Source organism: Astatotilapia calliptera, chromosome 1 (assembly GCF_900246225.1).
Source record: "Astatotilapia calliptera chromosome 1, fAstCal1.2, whole genome shotgun sequence".
Classification (NCBI taxonomy): domain Eukaryota; kingdom Metazoa; phylum Chordata; class Actinopteri; order Cichliformes; family Cichlidae; genus Astatotilapia; species Astatotilapia calliptera.
The window spans coordinates 13,180,610-13,202,616 of record NC_039302.1 but is presented as its reverse complement, the minus strand read 5'-3'; the positions used below and the strand labels follow the sequence as shown (position 1 = coordinate 13,202,616).

The 22,007-nt window shown below is 38.8% G+C and overlaps 1 protein-coding gene across 2 annotated transcripts in view; it reads right to left on the bottom strand.

Moving 5' to 3' along the window:
* Positions 1–4,801: 4,801 nt before the first annotated feature.
* The window catches only part of pcdh9 (protocadherin 9), a 196,121-nt gene continuing 178,915 nt past the window's right edge, over positions 4,802–22,007 (bottom strand). For both annotated transcript variants that reach the window (XM_026165123.1, XM_026165131.1), the window contains exon 5: positions 4,802–6,894. In XM_026165123.1, the coding sequence (XP_026020908.1) occupies positions 6,524–6,894 (371 nt within the window). In that variant the 3' untranslated portion in view covers positions 4,802–6,523. The remainder of the gene's footprint in view (positions 6,895–22,007) is intronic.

Sequence of the window (22,007 nt, the reverse complement as noted above, 5' to 3'; positions counted from 1 at the left end):
TTTCCAGGAGTCAGGCAGTTGCTCTAGGAGTTGGACAGAGGTGTTAAAGATCGTTAACCCATAAGCAGAACTAGTATCTGCTCTTTTGTGCAAAGAATTACAGGACTGCACTGCCACAGCCCAAAATGACACTAGCATGAATGTCTCCAAACAATCAGAAACAGACTTCATGAGCATGGGCTGAGGGTCTCCAGTGGGCCCCATGCTAAATACCCACCACCATGGAGTCCTATTGGCATTTGCCTTACAACACCAGAATTAGTATGTCCACCAATGGCACTTTCACAGATGAGAGCAGGTTCACCTTTAGCACCTTTGACAGACATGAAATGTTCTGGACAAGCTGTGGAGAATGATATACTGGATGATATGATATGTAGCATCATTCAGCATGACCTGTTCAGTGGTCTGGGAAGGCATATCCTTGAACGTACGCACCTCTACCTAATGACTGATAGCTAATAGCACAAACCTGCCATTTGGTATCGGGATGAAATCTTTGGAAACTTTATCCAGTCCATACCAGTATAGAGAGACAGCATGATGTTTTCTTCAAACATGTGCTGGTGTGCTCAGTGTAGCAGTGAGGGCAGAATAAAACAAATTCAACAAATGTTCAGCTATGAATTAATTAAGCTTTTCTTGCAAACAACCAACAATGGTTATGTTTTGTACAATAAGCTTAAAAAATGTTTTAAACTTTTGAAATTATCTTTGATAAATTCAAATCTCTCATGTCAACCTAATGTTATGAAAATAAAGTATTTAGTGCAAGTAGCTAAAGTGGGGGTGGGGAAAAAATCTGTCCTGCAGATGTGTTCTTGATCCAACACAGCTGATTTAAATGGCAAATTACCTCCTCAACATGTCTTGAAGTTCTCCAGAGGCCTGGCAATGAACTCTTCATTTAATTCAGATGTGTTGACCTAGGGTGATATCTAAAACCTGAAGGACAATGGCCCTTGAGGCCCCGAGTTCCCTACCCCTGATCTGAAGCATGAGTAGAGGGGAGACCTATCTTGCCAAACAAGGCTGCTTGGGATCCAAAGCTTTGGAGTACTGTCCTTCATTTCACTACAATTGACAGAGAAATGTGATACTTTTACATTTCCACAGCAACCAGTTTTAGATCTTGGTCTCCAGCAGAGCTCTCTTTTTTTAAATGAGCCATCCAGGAATCTCTGCTAACTCACGAGGTTCACAAGGCCACAGGGTCTTTTAGATTGTTTAAAATTCAGAATAGATATTCCCATGCTATTTACATAAAAAAGAAATTTATTTAAGTGTTTCAGAAAACTGAGCTTGATTTCTGCTCTTATTATACTAAAAGCTACCTCTAACAATATATAGATGCTGCTGCTTATGCCTACTGTATCCGTATGGAGAGTTCTCTTCGTCTGTCTGATGTGCATGCTCTCTCTGTGACTGATTCCCTGCTGAACATTCACTCAGTTCCACTTTGTGCACAGAGACTTCCCTGTCTGAAAAATATTCTCAAAGCCATATAAAAAGCAAATGCGATTGGGAACCTTTTTTCTTGGTTGTGGCGTGACACTAATTTAGTTCGCCTCACACTTCCAAGGCAATTAGCTTTGAAGCTTCTCAGAAACTATTCTTGCACCAGTCGATAGCTAGCATGGCAAGTAAAAATTTAAGCAGGTCCATTGGGCGACAACTGATAAATATATCAAATGAGGTTACACTGAAAAAGAGAAACCTAAAAGAATAAAGAAAATATAATTACTTCACCAATTTCACTGGTTGCCCGGCCCTTCATTACTGGCCAGAGGTATGAAAATTTATATCTGACTGGCTTTGACTTGATGAGCACAACAAACTGCAAGTTTTTTTGTGAGGAAACTTTGATGATTAAACCATGTAATGATACGTTCACTGAAGCACATTTTGTGTAAAGGAACAGCCTATGCAGGCATTTAGGACACCAGAAAAATTGAATATACATACATTTAACTTACCGTATACTGTTAATTGAATGTTCATTCTCTATGCGATTTGTAAATGAACTCAGACATGTTCATGTTTCAACGCATGATGAGACTCATGTGGTTGTTTGATGATTTTTTTTATTAGGTGATTGATAATTGATAAATTATAACAAAATATCTTCTCAGAGTTTTTACAAACCTGATTTATTGATCATTGTAAGCTTATAGGTGTATACTGCAATCTTGTCACTTAAAAACAAGTCGAATGGCCACAACTTCATTATTTTACCTGTTATGGAACTTGAAACTTGACACTGATACCCAAGACGGTGAAAAAAAGGTTCTTGTTTTCCATGTTGCTCGGATCTAATTCGAACCAATTACACATCACCACTTCTTAATGTGGTGTTAAAAGGGTATGATCATTTCATGTTATTTTTTCGCTTAGAGCATTGCAAGAAGCTGTTAAGGGCTCAATATCTTGAAAATGAGTGTGGATTGTGTTTTAGAAAGGTTATTAACTTTTAGATATGAATTAAGCAGTGTGAAAATATGCCACCTAATTTTACAGTGGCGCTAGTAGTAAGCACATTCTGTTGTTATCATGCATTCACCACTTACGCTGTTTTTCCCACTCCAGTGACAAAAAATCAAGATATATTTATAGTAAAATGCAGACTGAGTTTCCTCGTTTACGGATGCCCCATAAATATGTTGTTGTAACATTGATCCAAAAAGGGATAAAAATGAAGTTTACATCTCTGTAACACCAACTTGCATGCTCCCAAACACATCTGCAAAGGGTTAAAGTAGCGAAAGTCCGCGGTGATCTGAAAATGATGTGTCGGGAGTTGTGCCGTTCTCAGCGGCTCCAGTGACTCTCAAGCTCTCGGCTACTTATCGAACTGGTGGGTAGCAGACGTCTCCGAAAACGTCGGAGCACTTTTGCAAATATGCAATATCTTGATAAGCCGAGCAGATATTTGAAGTTTACACACCCACATTCTCGCCTGAAAATTAGTTAAAACTTTATTTTCTGACCCAGAAAGAGTAATAAGAGTAATATTAAAAACTTAGTAGCGGCCGCCATTGTTGAAAACTGGAATTGGCTGGGCCGTGCTATAAATTCTGGGATATGGTGGGCCACGAAGGACACACCCGACCCAGCCTTCAAATTCGGGGAAAAGGAGGACGCATTTGTCAGCCGCATTCGGAGGAGTCTACGAATTTGGACAGCCTCCGTTGCGTCTCTGTGACGCGTCACTGCATCCTCCTGAGGCCTACAAATGCGACCTCAGGAGGATGCAGCCCATGAATTTGGACACGACCATGGTGTGTTATGTGGCTAGTTACACATTAGCACAGTGAAGCTGGAGGATAAACGCTAACTTTTTTCCCCTCAATAAAAGTTCATGTGAGGGCCCTGATGGGCAGATCCAAATGCAATCGCATGGCAGGAAAAAGATGCTGAAATCTCCAGCACAAGGTAAGTCATTAATATAGTGCTGCATGGTTTGGATGACTTTCTATGAAAAATTCCTGATCCTCAGCTCCATGTACCCATTCAAAGATTTGTAAGTCTCAGAGTGATTCTTTTCTAACCTGTTCAAATATTTGTTGTCTGGCAAACAGTGAGGCAATGGGCTGTAGTTACATCGCAAGGTTTTACAAACTGAGCTTTAAAACATGCTGATGAATAGTGATGATAAAAACCCAGAGAGGCTCATTGACTATTCTTAGGGGGTTGTTCAGATTAGAGCAGGATATAAAGCATTAAAACACGTAAAAAAGACAGCGAGTCAAAAAGACAAAAGAGTCCTTCAGTTGATTCGTCACTCATCACATCAAGTTTTAAGACACCAAGGTGGCAATAACAAATGCTGAGTTTAAGTCTTCACAGCAGGACTTGACTAACTGATTGGTGATAGTATGGTGGTTTCAGCCATTGTTTATTTGTAGTCTTTGGTCAAAGCTACATGAGCTACCTGCCATGCCGTCATGTGACTGACTATCATCCCCATTCTGATGCTCAAGATGACATGCTGAAATTAAAATTGGCAGTGTAATGGTGTATGTCCATTCCTTCAGGACCACAATACACTCATCTGATGGCTGCTTCCAGCAGAAAAAGGCTCCATGTAACAAGCACAAATCAAACTGGTTGCTTGAACATGTGAGTGAGTGCACTGTCACTAGATCTCAATCTAATAGAAGCACCCTTTGGAATATGGTGGAGCTGGAGAGTCACATCAAGGATATGCAGCAAAAAATGTACCAGGTTTGATACAAAAAAAATCCAGAAAGAGACCTGTTCTTTACTGTTACTAAACATAGTGAAGCTGAAAACCAAAGAAAAGTTACTGAAAGAAACTACTGGGAGTTTTTTTTTTTTCATGTTCTTTGGATGTTTAAGCCGTCTTCATTTCCATGGCAACTCACTTCCAGAAATTTGACCTTCCTAGATTGCTTCCCTCAGGATTTGACGCACAGTGACCCTGACATTAATGCTTTAAGGAAGCATTATGTGTATGGTAAGGACACAACATGCAAACTAAAGCAACAGGCAGAGGGATTATTACTCAAGAATCAGTCGTATCAAGGCTGTTTTGACACCTTTTTAAGGTAAAATATTTTAAGCAGAAAATGGGACCTGATAACAGGAAGAATCTCGCTGTGTTCAAAGAAATAAAAAAAAATTAGGAAAAACTAAATTGTACCTCATGAATGCACTGTGCTCTCAAAATAAAGGGGCTGGCTTGCTTTTTTTTACACTAAATTATTAAGGAAAAATGACCCAAGTGGGAATACATTTACAGCACACACATAGCTGCTGAGGCGATTATCCTGCACACAAATTAAGCATACACGTACTTAAAACATTTATTGCAGTAGCTGTATACCTGTAGAGTAGTAACAAGGATTAACTGTTCAGTATCTGTGTTGTCAAACACCCTCACAACTGACAAACATACTGCGATAAGCAAATCACTCCATCCCACTTAACTTCATTATATTGTGACATAAATATGAAAGTGCTTTACAAACTGAATCTCTCCTTAATGCACAAATCAACGCTATTCCAACAAAGTAAAATGACACAAAAATGATCAAGTTAATTTTAAAAGCTATATCTTTTAGCATGCTTTTTCCATTGTGTAATTTGCCCTCCATGCTGTGGAATAAAACAAACCTTTTCAGACAGTGGAATGACAGAAAATGGTCTCTCATGGTTAACCCATTATCTGCACATGCCTTTGTGTTTTTCTTCAGTATCATCTACTTGATTTTGTACTTTAACATGTGTGTGATTATGTCTCTAAATTTGGCAAACATTCAATGCGTAAGGCATTTGATTATCATACAGAATATTCTTTGTAGCCAACATGTTGTCATTGAAATAAGCACAATTCAGTATTTGAAGAAACATCATGAAGGCACAGTGATTAAAGTGTGATCTTAACCTGTGTTTTCTTATGTATGGAAAATAATAGTTTGTGTGGAAATAATACAGATATATACATATGCCAGGAAACTGCAGATACTACTGAGGGATTTTTCTCAGTCAAATCACAATTCGAATAAAATCTATACAGTAATAAGATCAACATTAGATAAAACATTTAGCCATTTACAAATATATTGCTATTTAATTTGTACTGAACACCTTCAAAACTGGTTTATGGAGAGCTTTCAGAACTTTTCATTTTTATAATGCACATATTGAGCACTGACATCCTTCATACAAAACATTTTGCTTTTTTGTTTGTTTGTGTTTTTCTTTTGTTTTTTATAGAAAAAAAGATTTGGTTGTGGTTTTGCATTACTTGAAGAAAATTATTAAGAAATATGGGCAACACTGGGTATATTACGAGATGGAAAATTTGCTTAAATCAACAGTATTTTTTCCAAGAAATACATAAATGTCTTGTTGTTGTACATTTTCCCTTATTATAGAGCTCAGTCCAGCTAAAATCCCAAATTCTGATGACAAGGCATTATAATGATAACGGCCAAAAACTGTCCTATTCACTTTGGATATTACAGATACATGATAGTGGTTAATAAGTCTTATTTACAAACACAGAGACAATGACAGAATAAACAAGTGTTCACAAACAGTGTTAGAACAACACTTTCTGAAGTGTAATTCCATTTTCTTTGATTGTGTCGATTAAATATAGTCCTGAACAACTCAATAACAACCACACCACAAATATTTGTATATATTGGTCAGCCATGGTAGTTTTTTTTTCCTTTCTTCTAATTTCTTTTAATTTATGCACTTTCCCCGTGGCACTTGTCCAATTCACACTCAACAAAAAAACCTTGCTGAATGTTAAAGAAATCCATAGAGGATCACACACACAGTTTCCTCTAGAGCCATGGTAACACAGCATAAGCACTATTTTGTGACCACCATAGTAAATGTGGCTCTTACACTGCAGAAGCATCAACTTAAGCGCGAAGAACAGAAATAAGAGAGAAAAAATAAAATGGGGAGGAGCTCCGATGATTGCTCCGCCTGTTCACTGTGTCCAGATGTAAGGACATCTAACAGCACAGAAGGAAAGTCCCTCTTATAGCTGCTGGTCCTTTGGGCTGTCTGGGCAAGAGGCTGGCTGGCAGGACTTGAGACTCACCAGTGGAATATCAGCCATGCCACTGCTGGTGAAGTGTCCCTCCCCACTTCCAAACTGCTTTCTGTCACCAAAATGCTCTGACCGCCCACTCTCATTTTTCCAGGTTCTGCTCAGAGTATGTCCATTGAGCAGTTTGTCCTTGGGACCCCACTCCCTCTGAGACCCGAAGCTGGTTACAGGTGACTTGGGCTGTTGGTATGTTCCCAGTGTTGGCGGCATCCAGCAGTTGTCTGAATGTCCCAGGACAAGGCACTCCTGTGTACACATCTCTGTAGCTTCCACTAGACCGCGTGGTCCAAGGGGGCCATCTAAAACAGAAGAACCAGAAAGAGAGTTGTTATATATTTTGCTGTTCTCGCTGAACGTAAGGTTCTCCACTCCAGAATAGCCCAGAATATGAGAGGGGGAACTTCGCATACTTTAGTGATTCAGAAAACAAGCTAGGAATGTAACAGAGAAGGAGATTTGCTTTGGGGAACTGGGAGACATGGTAGTGCTATAGATCTTAGGAAAGCCACCGTCTGGCAGATTTAAAATTGTTTCTAATAGTCTTTATTATTTATTTGTTAATCTAAACAGGTTTTTAAACACGTCAGCCAACGGTTATGTTATAAGCTATTCAAAGGCATAGAAGTTCACTAATTCCTTATTGTAAATCATGTTGCTGTCTCCACTATAAATGATTTTCTGGAAATTAGCCTACCTCACTTCACCTAAACCGGGAGGTGGGGGGAAGAAAGTTGAAGGACAATTTGCATCACAACAAATCATCTTTCCTTGCCAGCTCTCTGCCACCATCTGGCTACTCCTTGGCTGAACATACATCACCATCAAACAGTAAATATTTCAGGTGGTATTTGTTGAAATCTCATTTGATAGAAAACATGCATAATGCATGAAACGTAATGGAATTCTCCCATTTGAATAAATCTCCTTCTTTGAATCAGTTTTATTTTCTTAAAATGAAAATCAAAGCAGTCATGTTTGTGTTTGTATAGTATAGCATTAGTGGGTAATTAATTCATATGGGTTTTTTTTTCTGTTTTACCTAAAAGAGAAAATTATACCTATTTGTCCTAATTTGTCCCTTTGCTTCACAAACTGCTAATCGGCTGGTGCATCAGCTAAAAGGGGTTGCTTTTTGTTTTTTGCAAACCTGGGCATGAACTGGTTTTTCTCCTTCTTCATTTACATATATAAAATTTCAGATTAGTTATGTTACAAAGATATACCAGAAAATGGTATAGAGTGGTAAAACGTTTTTGCTAATTAAAGTTTAACTTAATATTCAGTGAATGGTCAAAGCCTTGCTGCAATGTTTACAGTGTGCAAGGTCTACTGAGAATCCATAACAAACACTTTTGGCTTAGAATAACATCATCACCTAACTGTTTTAGTCTGCTGACCTTTAAGGTCTGCATAACCTTTATCCTGTACCAATGTGATCAGAAAATTCAGCTGTAAACATTTCAAGGTCAGTTAAACATTTTGCATTGAAAGCAACCTTGCTGTACTTTACTTCTGGGATTAAGTTTGAAAAACACTGGAAATGTCTAAGAACCAAACTCACTACATCGGGCAGCTACTTTTATATTGAAACTGTTTTTGTGAGCTCTGTCAAAGACTTCTAGATGGATCAATATGATAACAATACAATAATTAGTAAATGTTAATGCTAAAATGCAATTGTGTGTATGTTTAGCACTGACTTTTAAGGGATTTTGATACATAAAACACCCACTTCATATAAAATATTGAGTCTGTAGTTCAAATTGCGAATTCATATTTTCAAAATTGATGTTGAGTTAACTGTAATCTAACATGATTGTCTTGGATTATGCAACACAGCATACAAATTGACATTTACATTTTTTATATTTGGAGATTCACATATTGTTTGTTTCTGACAGTCACTGCTTGGCCTATAAACCTTTTTATAAAGCTCATCTTGGGCAAAAATAAAACTGTTTTGCATGAGGAGAGCAATTTTTTCCTATTGCTATAATTATTCATGTCTTCTGATCCAAATGGGAACATTTTCTCATACTCCACTAAGCCTCGCTTCTTTAATACTGCTTTCTGACTTTTACAGCACATACTGGAAAATGATGTGAAGAAAGCAGAAGCAGGAGTCAGTCACTCTTCTGTGTGAATGTAGAGTCCATCACAATAACAGGCACCCATAATTGGCATATGAGGAGTATAACCAAGATACACATTATCATAGTTGCATGAAGAACCACAGAGAGCAATAATACATGGTACCCAGGAGACGGCAAGATGAATTCCTCAAATGAAATTGTAGATGAGTGAGTAGATATCTGGGGAACTCTTAAGGAAGAGAGATGGTAAGAAGGAAAAATGCCGTGTACATATACAGTACATGGTGTGCAGTTGAGAACAAATGAACAAGAAAGAAGGCTCCCATTTGCATCTACTTTTTTTAATAAGATAATAATGACGACATTAAAATCATTATGTCTCTGATGGCATTTCTTCTAACTTTGCAATCACTGGACACTTGAGAAATAATAATGTAATAACACAAGGTTGTAAATTAGACTATATACATATGATGAATTTGGACTTTGTGTATTGATTACAGCAGGATCAAATGACTGCAATATCTATGTTTCCTGTTTAATTTTGATTCCTTTTTTAACAAAGCAGAGCCAGTCATTAATCAAGAACACTTTGTGCTTTGCTTTTCCCCTGGTGTAATAAACATGACCATTTGCATGCAGATTGGTACAATCAGTGGCCCCAGTGGGCAGCAGAGGATAATTTGAATCAGCCATTTTCACCGTTAATCTCTGTATACCTGCTGTTTGAGAAAATGGAGAGACAAAGCCTGATTGAAAAGACCACTTGAGGTATAGAGCTGATAGGTTACAAAATCTATTCATATACAAGAGTCTTATAATACCGGCCTATAATTCCCATACAGGGAAAGCAAATGAGTAGGGAAGTCAAAATAAATTGGATACCTAAATATAAAGGATAAAAGATTGAAATGTCCACACTCCACTGTACCCCAAGAGATGCTATGGAAAATACAGTAACATGACCATACATTGCAAAATAAATCAATCCAATAAAACATATGACAGGATTATCAGAACACTGTCCCTTCAGGTTTTTAGTCTTTTTTTTTAAAACATTTATCTGAGGCACTGTTAGTAAAGCAACATATTTAAACTTCAGCAACAACTCCAGGATATCACTTCGCTATTACCAGCTTAATAAAAGTTCTGTGGTATATCACTCTCCAGGAGCCCGACTCCACACTTCCAAAAATGAAAGAAATGGAGAGTATTTAAAACTCAGACTCAGCAGACCAATTTCAAACAAAACCAAAACACCAGCAATCCTTCTTTACTGGCTCCCCATTGATGCACGCATGCGAACGGAGCCCTGTTCTTAAGTGTGCAGAAATATGTGAGTCTGTTTAATTGAAAGTACACTGTAAGAGCAGGAATTTTATCCCATTAGTCCACGTTGCCCTGGAGAAGACTTTTTGACACTGCAAGAGAATGCCTCCTCTTAGAGTGGGTGAAACCCATTTATTAAGAACAAAACCCTCATTTTAGCCAGCATTATTATTTTTCTTTATATTTTTTAATAATTTTTGTCATGTCCTTTTTTTTTGCTGGACTAGTCACAGTTTCCATATCCATAATCAATATGCACACGTAGTTAATTATGCATTTTTTAAAATAATTTCTTTTCCTTTCATTGCTCTTTATTTTAATCTTACCTGTTGATTGGGCTCAATTACCGAACTGGATAACACTGACTACCAGCACTTATTAGCTGCTAACTTTTCCTGGTTATCTTGTTCCGAAGAAAAGCTTCCCTTTTTGCCTCATTACCTTCTGACTTCCCAACTCTGTTCTCAGAGTTACATCTCATGTCATGTATTACAATTCGGAGTGGACTGGTGATGGACCATATAATTCATGAAACCCAGTTTCCTATTTGGATTGTAATTTATTTAAACATTCTTGCATAATAACATGGCTGCACATGCCAAACGTGTAATAAAAATCCTGTCACTGGTGAATGGGAATACTCCAGAGGATGTCAAATAACATCTTGTTACTCCTACTGAATCCTGAAGAGCGCTGGACGGACGAAAAGCACCAACAAACCATAACGTCACAACATCAACAGACCGAGTATGAATTCCTTTTGTGACTTGCGAAGTAATTGTAGAGAAAATACACCTCAGTGTCTCTTTTGTACCTTAGCTAAAGTTTTGATATAAACATAGCTTTCCTAAGTCACAGAGAAGTTCTTTTAATATACTGATGTTATGAACAAACAGATAGAGAAACAGAATTGTTTTCCGAATCTCCTGCCTAACATTATTGCGTTTTTGTTCATGTTTTTTTTTTTTTAAATACAGACAAAACGTGTCATTTGGAAACAAAACCAAAATACCCTAAGCTTTTTTAAGCTTTTTAATTCAGCTGATTTCACAAGCACATGGCTCTACTGCATAAATAAGGAGTATAGAGTATATGTAAATTAATGTTCCTTTCATTCATACAAAATTGCTTTCACATTATTTATTTCTACTTTATCTCTGCATAGTGTGTTGCTCATGGTTACTGTGCTCAGGAAGTCAAATTCCTCCCTGTGCTTGCACACACACACACGCACACACACACGCACACACACACACGCACACACACGCACACAAACGCACAAAGAAGCAAATAGCCGGTGGCTTGTGTTTGGTGCAGAGCCCCTGAGTACTTTAAATAACATTGTGGCACAGGTGTTGAGGAATGCAAGGGATTCAGAACTGTGTCAGATGGTTCTGACTTTTGCTTACAGCGCTGTGCAAATGTTGCAGATGTCCACAAAGACAGATACCTTAAAGACAAAGAAACCATTAGATTGCCTCCTGATACGATGTCATTAGGCTGTGCTAAGGGCTGGTGTGCTTAATTCTGCGGAAGCTGTGGAATAAATGTGAGGTACAAGAAATAGCTGTTTAACGATGGACACTTTGACCAAAAAAGTATTTACATGCCTCTCTTTCTCTCCTCCCACTCAGCATCAAAAGATCACAGAGGTTACAGAGGAGGAGAGAATCATCCTTATTTTTGACCAGAGGTTGTTTGCAACTATAAGGGAGTCTTGTTTTAGTCTTCTGGCTATTACTAATGAGATAACATTTGGCTAATTAATTGGATGCACACTATCAGTGCTGATGTGCCAGTCCCACACCAACAACTCACAGCCTTGAGAATGGCAAGGGGGAACGGGTGGAGAGGGAATGAGAGTGATTGAGTGTGGGGGATTTAGTGTCCACAGGGCTTGTTTATTTATCCATGCTGTTAAGCATGCCCAGATGTTGTTATTTAGGGATGAATGAGGCTTTGTTTTAGTCCAGCACGGAGGCTAAAAGTTCCATAGTGCTGTTTTTCCACTACCACTCAAAAACCCTCAAGATATGTCAGAGAGATTTATTCTGTATGCTTCTGTTGTAAGTTTTTTCTTTGTGACCCTTTTATATTCTACTACTAAGGATATACACGCATGCCACCTTTCCATCACTGTGCACACTAAGGCATGTAATGGCACACAATGTTATAAACATAACCAATACATAAAGGTCCGTCTTGTAGTAAAAGTGTATATATATATATATATATATATATATATATATATATATTTATATTGTAAATAGCCTGGGGAAAATGTGTGAGTCTTATAGTGGTTGGTAACCAACGAGGCATAGAATCACAGCTTCATACTGCTATGCAGCAAATTTGAAAACAGGCCCTGTGATCTACAGTAAAGGCTATCTAGGGTTGGATAGATATAATAGTGAGTGGAGCAGAACAGAGCAAAACACTGGATGCATTCTCCTGAGAATACCAGTCTGGCTGATGGATCCTTTCTAGTGCTCCCTTTGAGGCCAGCAAGAAGCTTCTCATGAGAGGAGATGAAGCGCAGGATGGAGTCAAAATAGAAAAAAAAGACAAAGTTTGAGAATGGAAGTGAAGGGTGGTCAGATAAAAAAATTGAAGGGGAGCGAAGAAAAATAAAAGGGAAGTGAAGGTGAGCAATTGTAAGAAAAAAAAACACAAAGCCTGTCAAAAAATGACTATCATTTACATAATTTTCCATGATCAGTGGTAAATATTATTATCTTAGACCTCACTTAAAGCTATTCTCAGATCAATTTGTAATTCAAATTTTCAGTTAAAGCTACTCTCTCTCTCTCGACCAGACTTTTTTAATGTCAGCTGTACAGTATGGTGTGTGAAGAAGTATGTGTGAAACTGAACTTTGTGTGTTTCTTGGAAAAGAACCTCGAGAAATGTAATTAGCATTTTCCCTCCTTTTCACTTTTCAAAGAATAAGTCTCTTAACCTCCTATTTGCTCCTGTTCATTCTTCCAACATGTGCCCTGGACTACGGTTTGCCTGATTAGTAAGATTAATGATGATTTGGAAGCACACTAAAGTGGTAATTCTACAGTAGCATGGCTTGTTGCTTAAATGGCCTAGAGTGCTTTAAAACAGCATGTGGTCTGATAGCTCGCATTACCAAGTAACATAAATTACAAATTACAAGTTTCCTTCAACAAATCAACACGTGAGAGCATTTGGTGAGCATTTTCATTATTCACCTCTGTTAAAAACTCAATTAAACTCCTTGGCATGATATAAAGGTTTAAATCTGGAGCTACTAAGCCTTAGTGAAAAAGAGTTATCTTAGAAAAAGTTATTTCAGCTTCTTTCGACTTTCCAGCATTCTGCTTTAACTGCTAAGCCTTACAATAACTAATTCTGTAATCACATACCATATTTGTTATTCCTCTTTTTGCTCTTACATTTTCTACATGACTCTCTAAAAGTGATACAACAGATACTATTAAAATCATCTGGGCTCTCACACTTGGAAAACAAGTTTAAAGTTACTGGAATAATAGCACAGGGACAATACAGATGTTGAGCTTTTTTTGTCCATCTACTGTACACCACAAATTTCTGGGTCGTGCCACCTACAACCACTCTTAGCTGAAACTGCTTTTCACAGTGCAGCACTTGTGAGAAGAGAATTGGATTGTAGAAACATGAAGAGCTTTGGCAGTGTGGGAAAGCAAAATAAATTTCCTCAAAATCTGAAATACATTTGGGGGCAGCACGGTGGTGCGGTTAGCGCTGTTGCCTTACAGCAAGAAGGCCCTGAGTTCGACTCCACCAACTAGCCCGGATCTTTCTGTGTGAAGTTTGCATGTTCTCCCCCGTGTCTCCTCCCACAGTCTGAAGACGTGGTTAATTGGTGATTGTGATTGTAAATGGTTGTCTGCCCTGTGTGTCTCACCCTATGACAGCTCTGCGAGGCACATCGCAACCCTAAATTGGATAAGCAAAAAAGGATGATCGAATGGCTGAAAGACAAATGACCTTCTGAGACCAGAGTCTCCATTCAAGATTTCCAAAAGATCAAATATTTGATTTTTATATGAATGGAACCAAAATGCATTTTCATGTCTTCCTATATTTGCCTTAATACTATACATATCCACAGCAAACATCAACTCCCAGAGCAACACCGGCACCAGATATAGACAACTGACAAACTTGCCTCTACTGATTTTTTGGAAATAAATATATTCCTAGAGGAATAAGTAACTGAGAATGTGAGTAAGCACAGTGAAAATATGCTGAAGCTGCATTTGAAGACGTGGTGAGATTTCCATATTAAAAACAAACTGTGCTGTGCTGATAACATAGAGAGTTGGGGAGAAGAAGGGCAGATTAGACTGTTGTTGTTGAGCTCTGACTCTTAAGTGCATGCAGCAGACCATATGCACAGTATCAGCTCGGGGAAGCAACACTGTTCTTTGTGACGACGAAGAAGAAAAGGTACCGACAAGGAATTAATAAACTGGTGAAAAACCGCTGTTTGGCCTGGAGGCAACAGTAAAAAGGGATGATGAGGACTGAACTAAATTTCACTGTAGAAAACACCTTGCATCCTATTTATAGTGAGATCCAAAACACCTCAGCATCTGCACTTTTGTCACTGTTAGACTGTACATCGCACTATGACCCAGGGTAAGGATGAGTACTAGGTTTGGGACCAAATACAACTATAGTGCAAGTTAAAGAAAGAATTTAGGAAGGATCTCTACATTACACTGCAGAAAGCGACTCTTTTCTACACTGACTTCTGTTGTAATGTTGCATGCAGATTCTTTGCATGACACATTACATAGTTACTTGTGTAATGTAACTATGAGGTTAATTTATTCACTTCACTCACTTTTTCATGCTCAGATGACATAAATGTTCAAGAGTTAAGACTCGATGACAGTAATTTAAGTTTTGAGTTCAGTTGGAGAAAATTGCTTGACATCCAATTTAGGATTTCACACCATTATTAATCAATCTCAGCATATCTGGATAGGATCATTTAATGGGCAAATATATCTTTGTGTCATCAGCATAAAAAGGAGACATCAGCATTTTGAGATAAAAAGGTCACTTAGAAACTGGCCTATGATTTTAAAGGAAAGAGGGATCTAGCCCAAGTCTTCGGGAACAAACTACTTAACAAGAAAATATTAAAAATACCAAGAAGACTGAGCTCAATAGTATATATTACTTCAAGTAAAAAGAAGGCAGTATATATCAAAGGAAAGCACTCTCATGTGTGACAGCACTTCTAAAAGTACAGACAAAGTAATCAAATAAAACTGGTTTGAACAGTACACTTGTAATCAAAGACACAGTAGTAAGTTGGGTGTAATCAAATACTAAGTGACTTCATTTTATCAGTAAAATAGGATTTAAAAAAGGAAAGAAAAAAACATTTCATGATGAGCAAAAGTGAAAGATGGGGATGGATTTATCAGTTTATCAAAATTCTTAAATAAAAGTATGACATAGTCTTAACAGGTGAAATGATATTCAATGAGGACACGCTGACTGTGTTGAAGGGATCAGCCAGGTTGTTTATGTGGGAATATTCAGACACGCGAGCCTTGGCTGTCAAATAGGGCACAGAATATTGAGACACTTTGATCACTGGCAGTGTTAATAGGGGATGATTCAGTTTGTGGTCAAAAGCAGCCATCCATCCATCCATCCATCTTCATCCGCTTTATCCGAGGCCGGGTCGCGGGGGCAGCAGCCTAAGCAGAGAGGCCCAGACCTCCCTCTCCCCAGCCACCTCCTCCAGCTTATCCGGGGGAACACCAAGGCGTTCCCAGGCCAGCCGAGAGATATAATCTCTCCAGCGTGTCCTGGGTCTGCCCCGGGGCCTCCTCCCGGTGGGATATGCCCGGAACACCTCACCCAGGAGGCGCCCAGGAGGCATCCTTGTCAAATGCCCGAACCACCTCAGCTGGCTCCTTTTGATGTGGAGCAGCAGCGGCTCTACGTGAGCCCCTCCCGGATGGCCGAACTTCTCACCCTATCTCTAAGGCAGAGGCCAGCTGGAGGAAGCTCATTTCTGTCGCTTGTATCCGCAATCTCGTTCTTTCGGTCACTACCCACAGCTTGTGGCCATAGGTGAGGGACGTAGATTGACCAGTAAATTGAGAGCTTCGCTTTTACACTCAGCTCCCTCTTCACCACGATGGACCGTGTCTGCATCACTGCAGCCGCAGCCCCAATCCGTCTGTCGATCTCCGGCTCCCTTCTCCCATCACTCGCGAACAAGACCCCGAGATACTTGAACTCCTCCACTTGGGGCAGGAACTCATCCCCGACCCGGAGTGGGCACTCCACGCTTTTCCGGCTGAGAACCATGGCCTCAGATTTGGAGGTGCTGATCCTCTTTCCCGCTGCTTCACACTCGGCTGCGAACCGTTCCAGTGCGAGCTGGAGGCCCTCACCCGATGAAGCCAACAGAACCACATCATCCGCAAAAAGCAGAGATGAGATTCTGAGGGCACCAAAGCGAAAGCCCTCCGCCACTTGGCTGCGCCTAGAAATCCAGTCCATAAAAATTATGAACAGAACCGGTGACAAAGGGCAGCCCTGGCGGAGCCCATCACCCACCGGGAACGAGTCCGACTTGTTGCCGGTAATGCAAACCAAGCTCTTGCAACGGTTGTATAGGGATCGAATGGCCCGTAGCAATGGGCCAGACACCCCATACTCCCGCAACACCTCCCACAGGACACCCCGAGGGACACAGTCGAAGGCCTTCTCCAAGTCCACAAAACACATGTAGACTGGTTGGGAAAACTCCCATGCAATATCCTTGAGAGGATAAAGAGCTGGTCCAGTGTTCCGCGACCAGGACGAAAACCGCATTGTTCCTCCTGTATCCAAGGTTCGACTAGCGGACGAACTCTCCTTTCCAGCACCCTGGCATAGACTTTCCCAGGGAGGCTGAGGAGTGTGATCCCCCTGTAGTTGGAACACACCCTCCGGTCCCGCTTCTTAAAGATGGGGATCACCACCCCGGTCTGCCAGTCCACAGGTACTGCCCCTGATCTCCACGCAACATTGTAGAGGCGTGTCAACCAGGACAGTCTTACAACGTCCAGAGCCTTCAGGAACTCGGGGCAGACCTCATCAACACCAGGGGCTTTGCCACCAAGGAGTTGTTTAACTGCCTCAGTGACCTTGCCCCCAGAAATTGGCGGGTCATTCCCCTCACCCCCAGACTCTGCTTCCTCCTCGGAAGATGTGTCAGTGGGATTAACGAGGTCCTCGAAGTATTCCATCCACCGCCCGACAATTTTCTCAGTCGACGTCAGCAGCGCTCTGCCAGCACTATACACAGTGCACCTAGAGCACCGCTTTCCCCTCCTGAGACGCCTGACGGTTTGCCAGAATCTCTTCGAGGCAGTCCGAAAGTCTTTTTCCATGGCCTCTCCGAACTCCTCCCACACCCGAGTTTTTGCTTCAGCCACTGCCCGAGCTGTATTCCGCTTGGCCTGTCGATACCTGTCGGCTGCCTCCAGAGTTCATACATGTTTACAAAAATTTAGTTGGTATAAGTGCAGTAATAAACATTTATCTTTCATAAGGTTAAACAAAAGTAAAATTAATGTAGATGGAAAATTTAAAAAAGGAGGAAAAATTGTGTATTTTAGATTTAGAAACTGATGATTAGGACAAGAGAGATGGCATTGAGAATGTTTTATTAAGTTCACGGTTCCTTGTAGACAAAGGTGAAGTCCAAGGTTTAAAAGGTTAAAGTTGTCAGTTGTAAATGATTATTTTCATAGTCAACATAAGTTTAAAAAAAGCTATAAAAAATTGCAAAATACAGCCAGTAAAATATAATTTTAGGTAAGATAAAATTATAAGATCAGCATATATTGCTGTAGCTCAGGTGGCAGAGCAGGTCAGCCACTAATCAGAAGGTCGGTGGTTCGATCCCAGGCTGCCTCCTGGCTGCATGCCAAATATCCTTGGGCAAGATACTAACCCCATGTTTGCTTACTGGTGGTGGTCAGAGGGCCCGGTGGCGCCAGTGTCCGGCAGCCTCGCCTCTGTCAGTGTGCCCCAGGGCAGCTGTGGCTACAATGTAGCTTGCCATCGCCAGTGTGTGAATGTGTGTGTGAATGGGTGAATGACTGAATGTAGTGTGAAGCGCTTTGGGGTCCTTAGGGACTAGAAAAGCGCTATACAAATGCAGGCCATTTACCATTTACCATATATAATGCTACATTGTCAAACAGGAAATGACTGTGACCTGGCTTTTGCTGGTATTTCTTGTCATACTGCTTCTGAGGTCAACTTTCACTGTGGGTGGGGCCCAGGCCACTGCTCAACAGACAGCCAAAGAATATGTGTTACTCAGGCGCTTTTTGTTGTAAGAATCATTTGTACTACAACGTTTAGAAGAATAATTTCAAATGCAGATTGTTTCAAAGCTGCGCTTTACAGCACTGCTGTAGATACATTAACATTAACAGAAAAAGACAGAGGACGCAAAAAATGGCTAACTAGCTAAAGCTAACTGAAAGTATAACAGAGAGATGGATTTTATAATTCTTTGCTAATGTATAATTTTATTACCAGAACCTAAGAGTATATTATTGTTGTAGTTTTTATTCATTTTCTTTAAAGTATTACTATAATTTTTACTGTTTTTTTTTTTTTTGATGACATGACATACTGTAAACCTACATAACTGCCAAAAAAATCCTTAAAGAATATATGATACTAATTTCTGGTTATGCCTAGTGTGACTTGATGTGTTACCTTGTGCACACTTACAATTACAGAAAGTGTTATATTATGTGTTTTTTTTATATATATATTATGAAGTGCATAGGGTTTTAAGACAAACGCTGCATATCTTTCTTACTAAACTATACTGTACTATACAATTTTTTTACAGAAAATTCTTTTACTTTTGACAGCACTGCTATCTCTAACATAAGTAACACATATAACCCCCAAAAAAGTACCAAAAGAAATCCCATCGATACCAGAATAAAACCCACCAAAGACAAAGCGCATTATTCATGTTTATTGAGCAATGAATAGTTAAAGGGTTGCTAATGACAAATTTGCTGGAAGCATTCTAGCTTTGGAACAATAATGTCATTTTTCAGCAGTAGGCCTAATTAATTACAGTTTATGAGTCTGAACACCCAAATCTGAATGGTTAAATTAAGTCAGCTGTGCTACTGAAATGATTCTTTGTAGGGCACTGAGATAAGAAAATCCCTAATCCTTTCGTATTGTTATTCTTAAGTTTAAACAACTGTTGTTCTTATTTTATTTAAGAATTATATTAGCTAAATACACAGTACCATAATGATTTAATTGAACAAAGACTTGTTTTTAAATTTCTTTTCATTCTTTAAATTCTTCCTTGTTAGTAATTCACTTTCTTTATTAAGTTATTGTGCAAGGCAGTGTAAATACAAAGTTTGGTACGGTCCTGTGGAAGTGTTCAGTCGCCATGACAACAATTGGCATATGTAACTGATTTCATCTCCTTCTTTAATCTTCTACTACATAAAACTCAGTCACTGACCTTTTAATATGATTTCTCATCTAAGACAGTGAGTATCTCAACAGTGACACAAATGCATTTATTCATATTTTATATTACTATAGTTGATTACAATAACGAATAAAGTATGTGATGATAAATACAGTTTTCACAGTTGCCTCTTGCAGTCTAGTGAACGAATTTTATGGCAGGGGAGAATAAATTTTATTAAGCCAATTTTCTGGTAAACTCTTGGACAAATTGGTGCCCTGACAGTCCAAATATCAATTATTGAGGGACATAAATATATTACAATCCTGTCCTCAAACACACATACAAAAAACCCACCCAGATGATGGTTATTATGTTGCCATATGACGAATAGATTTCCAATTGAAAACAAGAGCATAATCTTTTAATTAGTGTGGGCTTGCTGTGCTTTTAATGATATAAGTAATGTAACATACAGATAATGATCAAGTTGACCCCATAAAAAAGTAATAGTGCACCAAAGCCCTAATTCTCTTTCCTGTATTAAAGAAGACATTAGAAAGTAAAATCTAAATGAAAGAAAATAATGACTGCTTCAGTGTAGCTCAGCGGTTCAGTTCAGTTGCTTCACGGCGTGCCATAATGCAGCGTGTCTTTATGTTTTTGTTTGTGATGTGGATCTTTGTTTTATGTAGTGAGTATTGATTTTAATCTTGAAGGGATAAGAAGAAAACAAATTGTCACTGGCAGCACAATCGCTATGTATTACATTTCATGTGAGCAAAAAAAATTGGTTTAGTGGTGTGTAACAGTGTAAACTACTGGTAATCAGCATCTCAAATTGTATGGTAGTGATTATATGCTACTGAAACAATATTCAGCAAGTATATTATTACGAATTGAAGCAGCCATTAGAATAAGAATAAACTTCAAAGTTGGGAGGTACAATTTACAGATTATTCACCTAATTCACAGCTCTCCTCTCTCTGCTGAGAGTTGTGTTTAAAACTGATTCTTCTATACTAGCTAAGGTATTTAGAATTGCAATACATTTGATTAACATATGTCAAAGATTTTATTCTGTTTAATAATATTAGATAAACTTATATTCAAAAATGTCAGATGTCAAAACTCGCTCTATATATATTCAAAACTCAAAATGTCTGTCTTCCATTGGTGTCCTGGTTAACACATTTGCTTGTCAGGCAAAAGGTTACTGGTTTAATTCCAGCTGGAGAAGACACAAATCGCCTTTGGTGAACCCTTGTGTAGGGGAGTATCTGTAGCAGCATCATGTTACCAAGCAACATGCTAATATCACAGACCAAATAATGCCATAGTATGGTATTGCAGTATAACTAATAAGCCTCTTTTTTTAGTAAAACACTGTATTTCCATCCATTTCTACAATTTTCAGTCTTACTTTGCTCTTTGCTTAAGTTGGCACAGTACTTTTGTAAAGGCATGAAATGTTGCTTGTAAAAAATATAATCAAATAACCCTTGAAAATCAGATGCATACAATATAATTTGTAGGAGACTGGGTTGAACTCTGTGGTTTACTGCAGTGCATGCATTAGGTTATATTGCAATTTTCTTTCATGGCTCCCCACAAAACTTGTACCTCAATAACATTCATTGCCTTTCATCATATATTTTACAATGTGTTGTAAAGCCATAATTATGTTTCGTTAATTAATCATTAATTCACACACACACACACACACACACACACACACACACACACACACACACACACACACACACACACACACTTCTTTTCTTAAGTCTCTAAAAGTGGGTAAATTTTTTGGCAACTCTTCATAACTTATAGCTTCATCCCGTGATATAAAGCGCAGGTTTGCATGTCAATTCCATTAAAGTATGTAACAAGCTACTGAAGGGCACAGTAGGTCCAGTGAATGCTCATTTGCAGAGATACAGCAAGTGGGTAGCACAAAAAATGAAAATGGATGGGGGTGGGTGGGAGGCATAGACTGTAATGACAGAAAGACATGTAATTCTCTGTGTTGATCAGTACCTGGAGCCTGAAGGAATTTGATAATAAAACAGAATTTTGTTAATCCCAGGAGAGCTCTGTAATTGCAATATTGAGGTACATCTCCTCTCTGTTAATAACTGTAATTTCAGACAACGTTCTGCCTACATATACATTTATTCATAATTACCTGAGGGAGAGGACAGTGCCATAGTGTCTATTAAAATGTTCTGAATCAAATGGAAATAATGTATGCTTGAAAACTTGTGGCCCATAATCTATGATTTTGTATAAAACTTCAGCTTGTAAAAAAATGAAGGGTTGTCTCTTTTTTTTATTATTTCCAAGGTCACCTATATACTGCATGGATTATTCATTTCATGCAGATTACTTAAAAGTAACTGCATGCTATTTGTACTCTTGGCATTAACAGTGTATTGCTACTTGTTTTTGGTCCCTCACATCTAAACATAAGCTTGTAGCTACATCATAC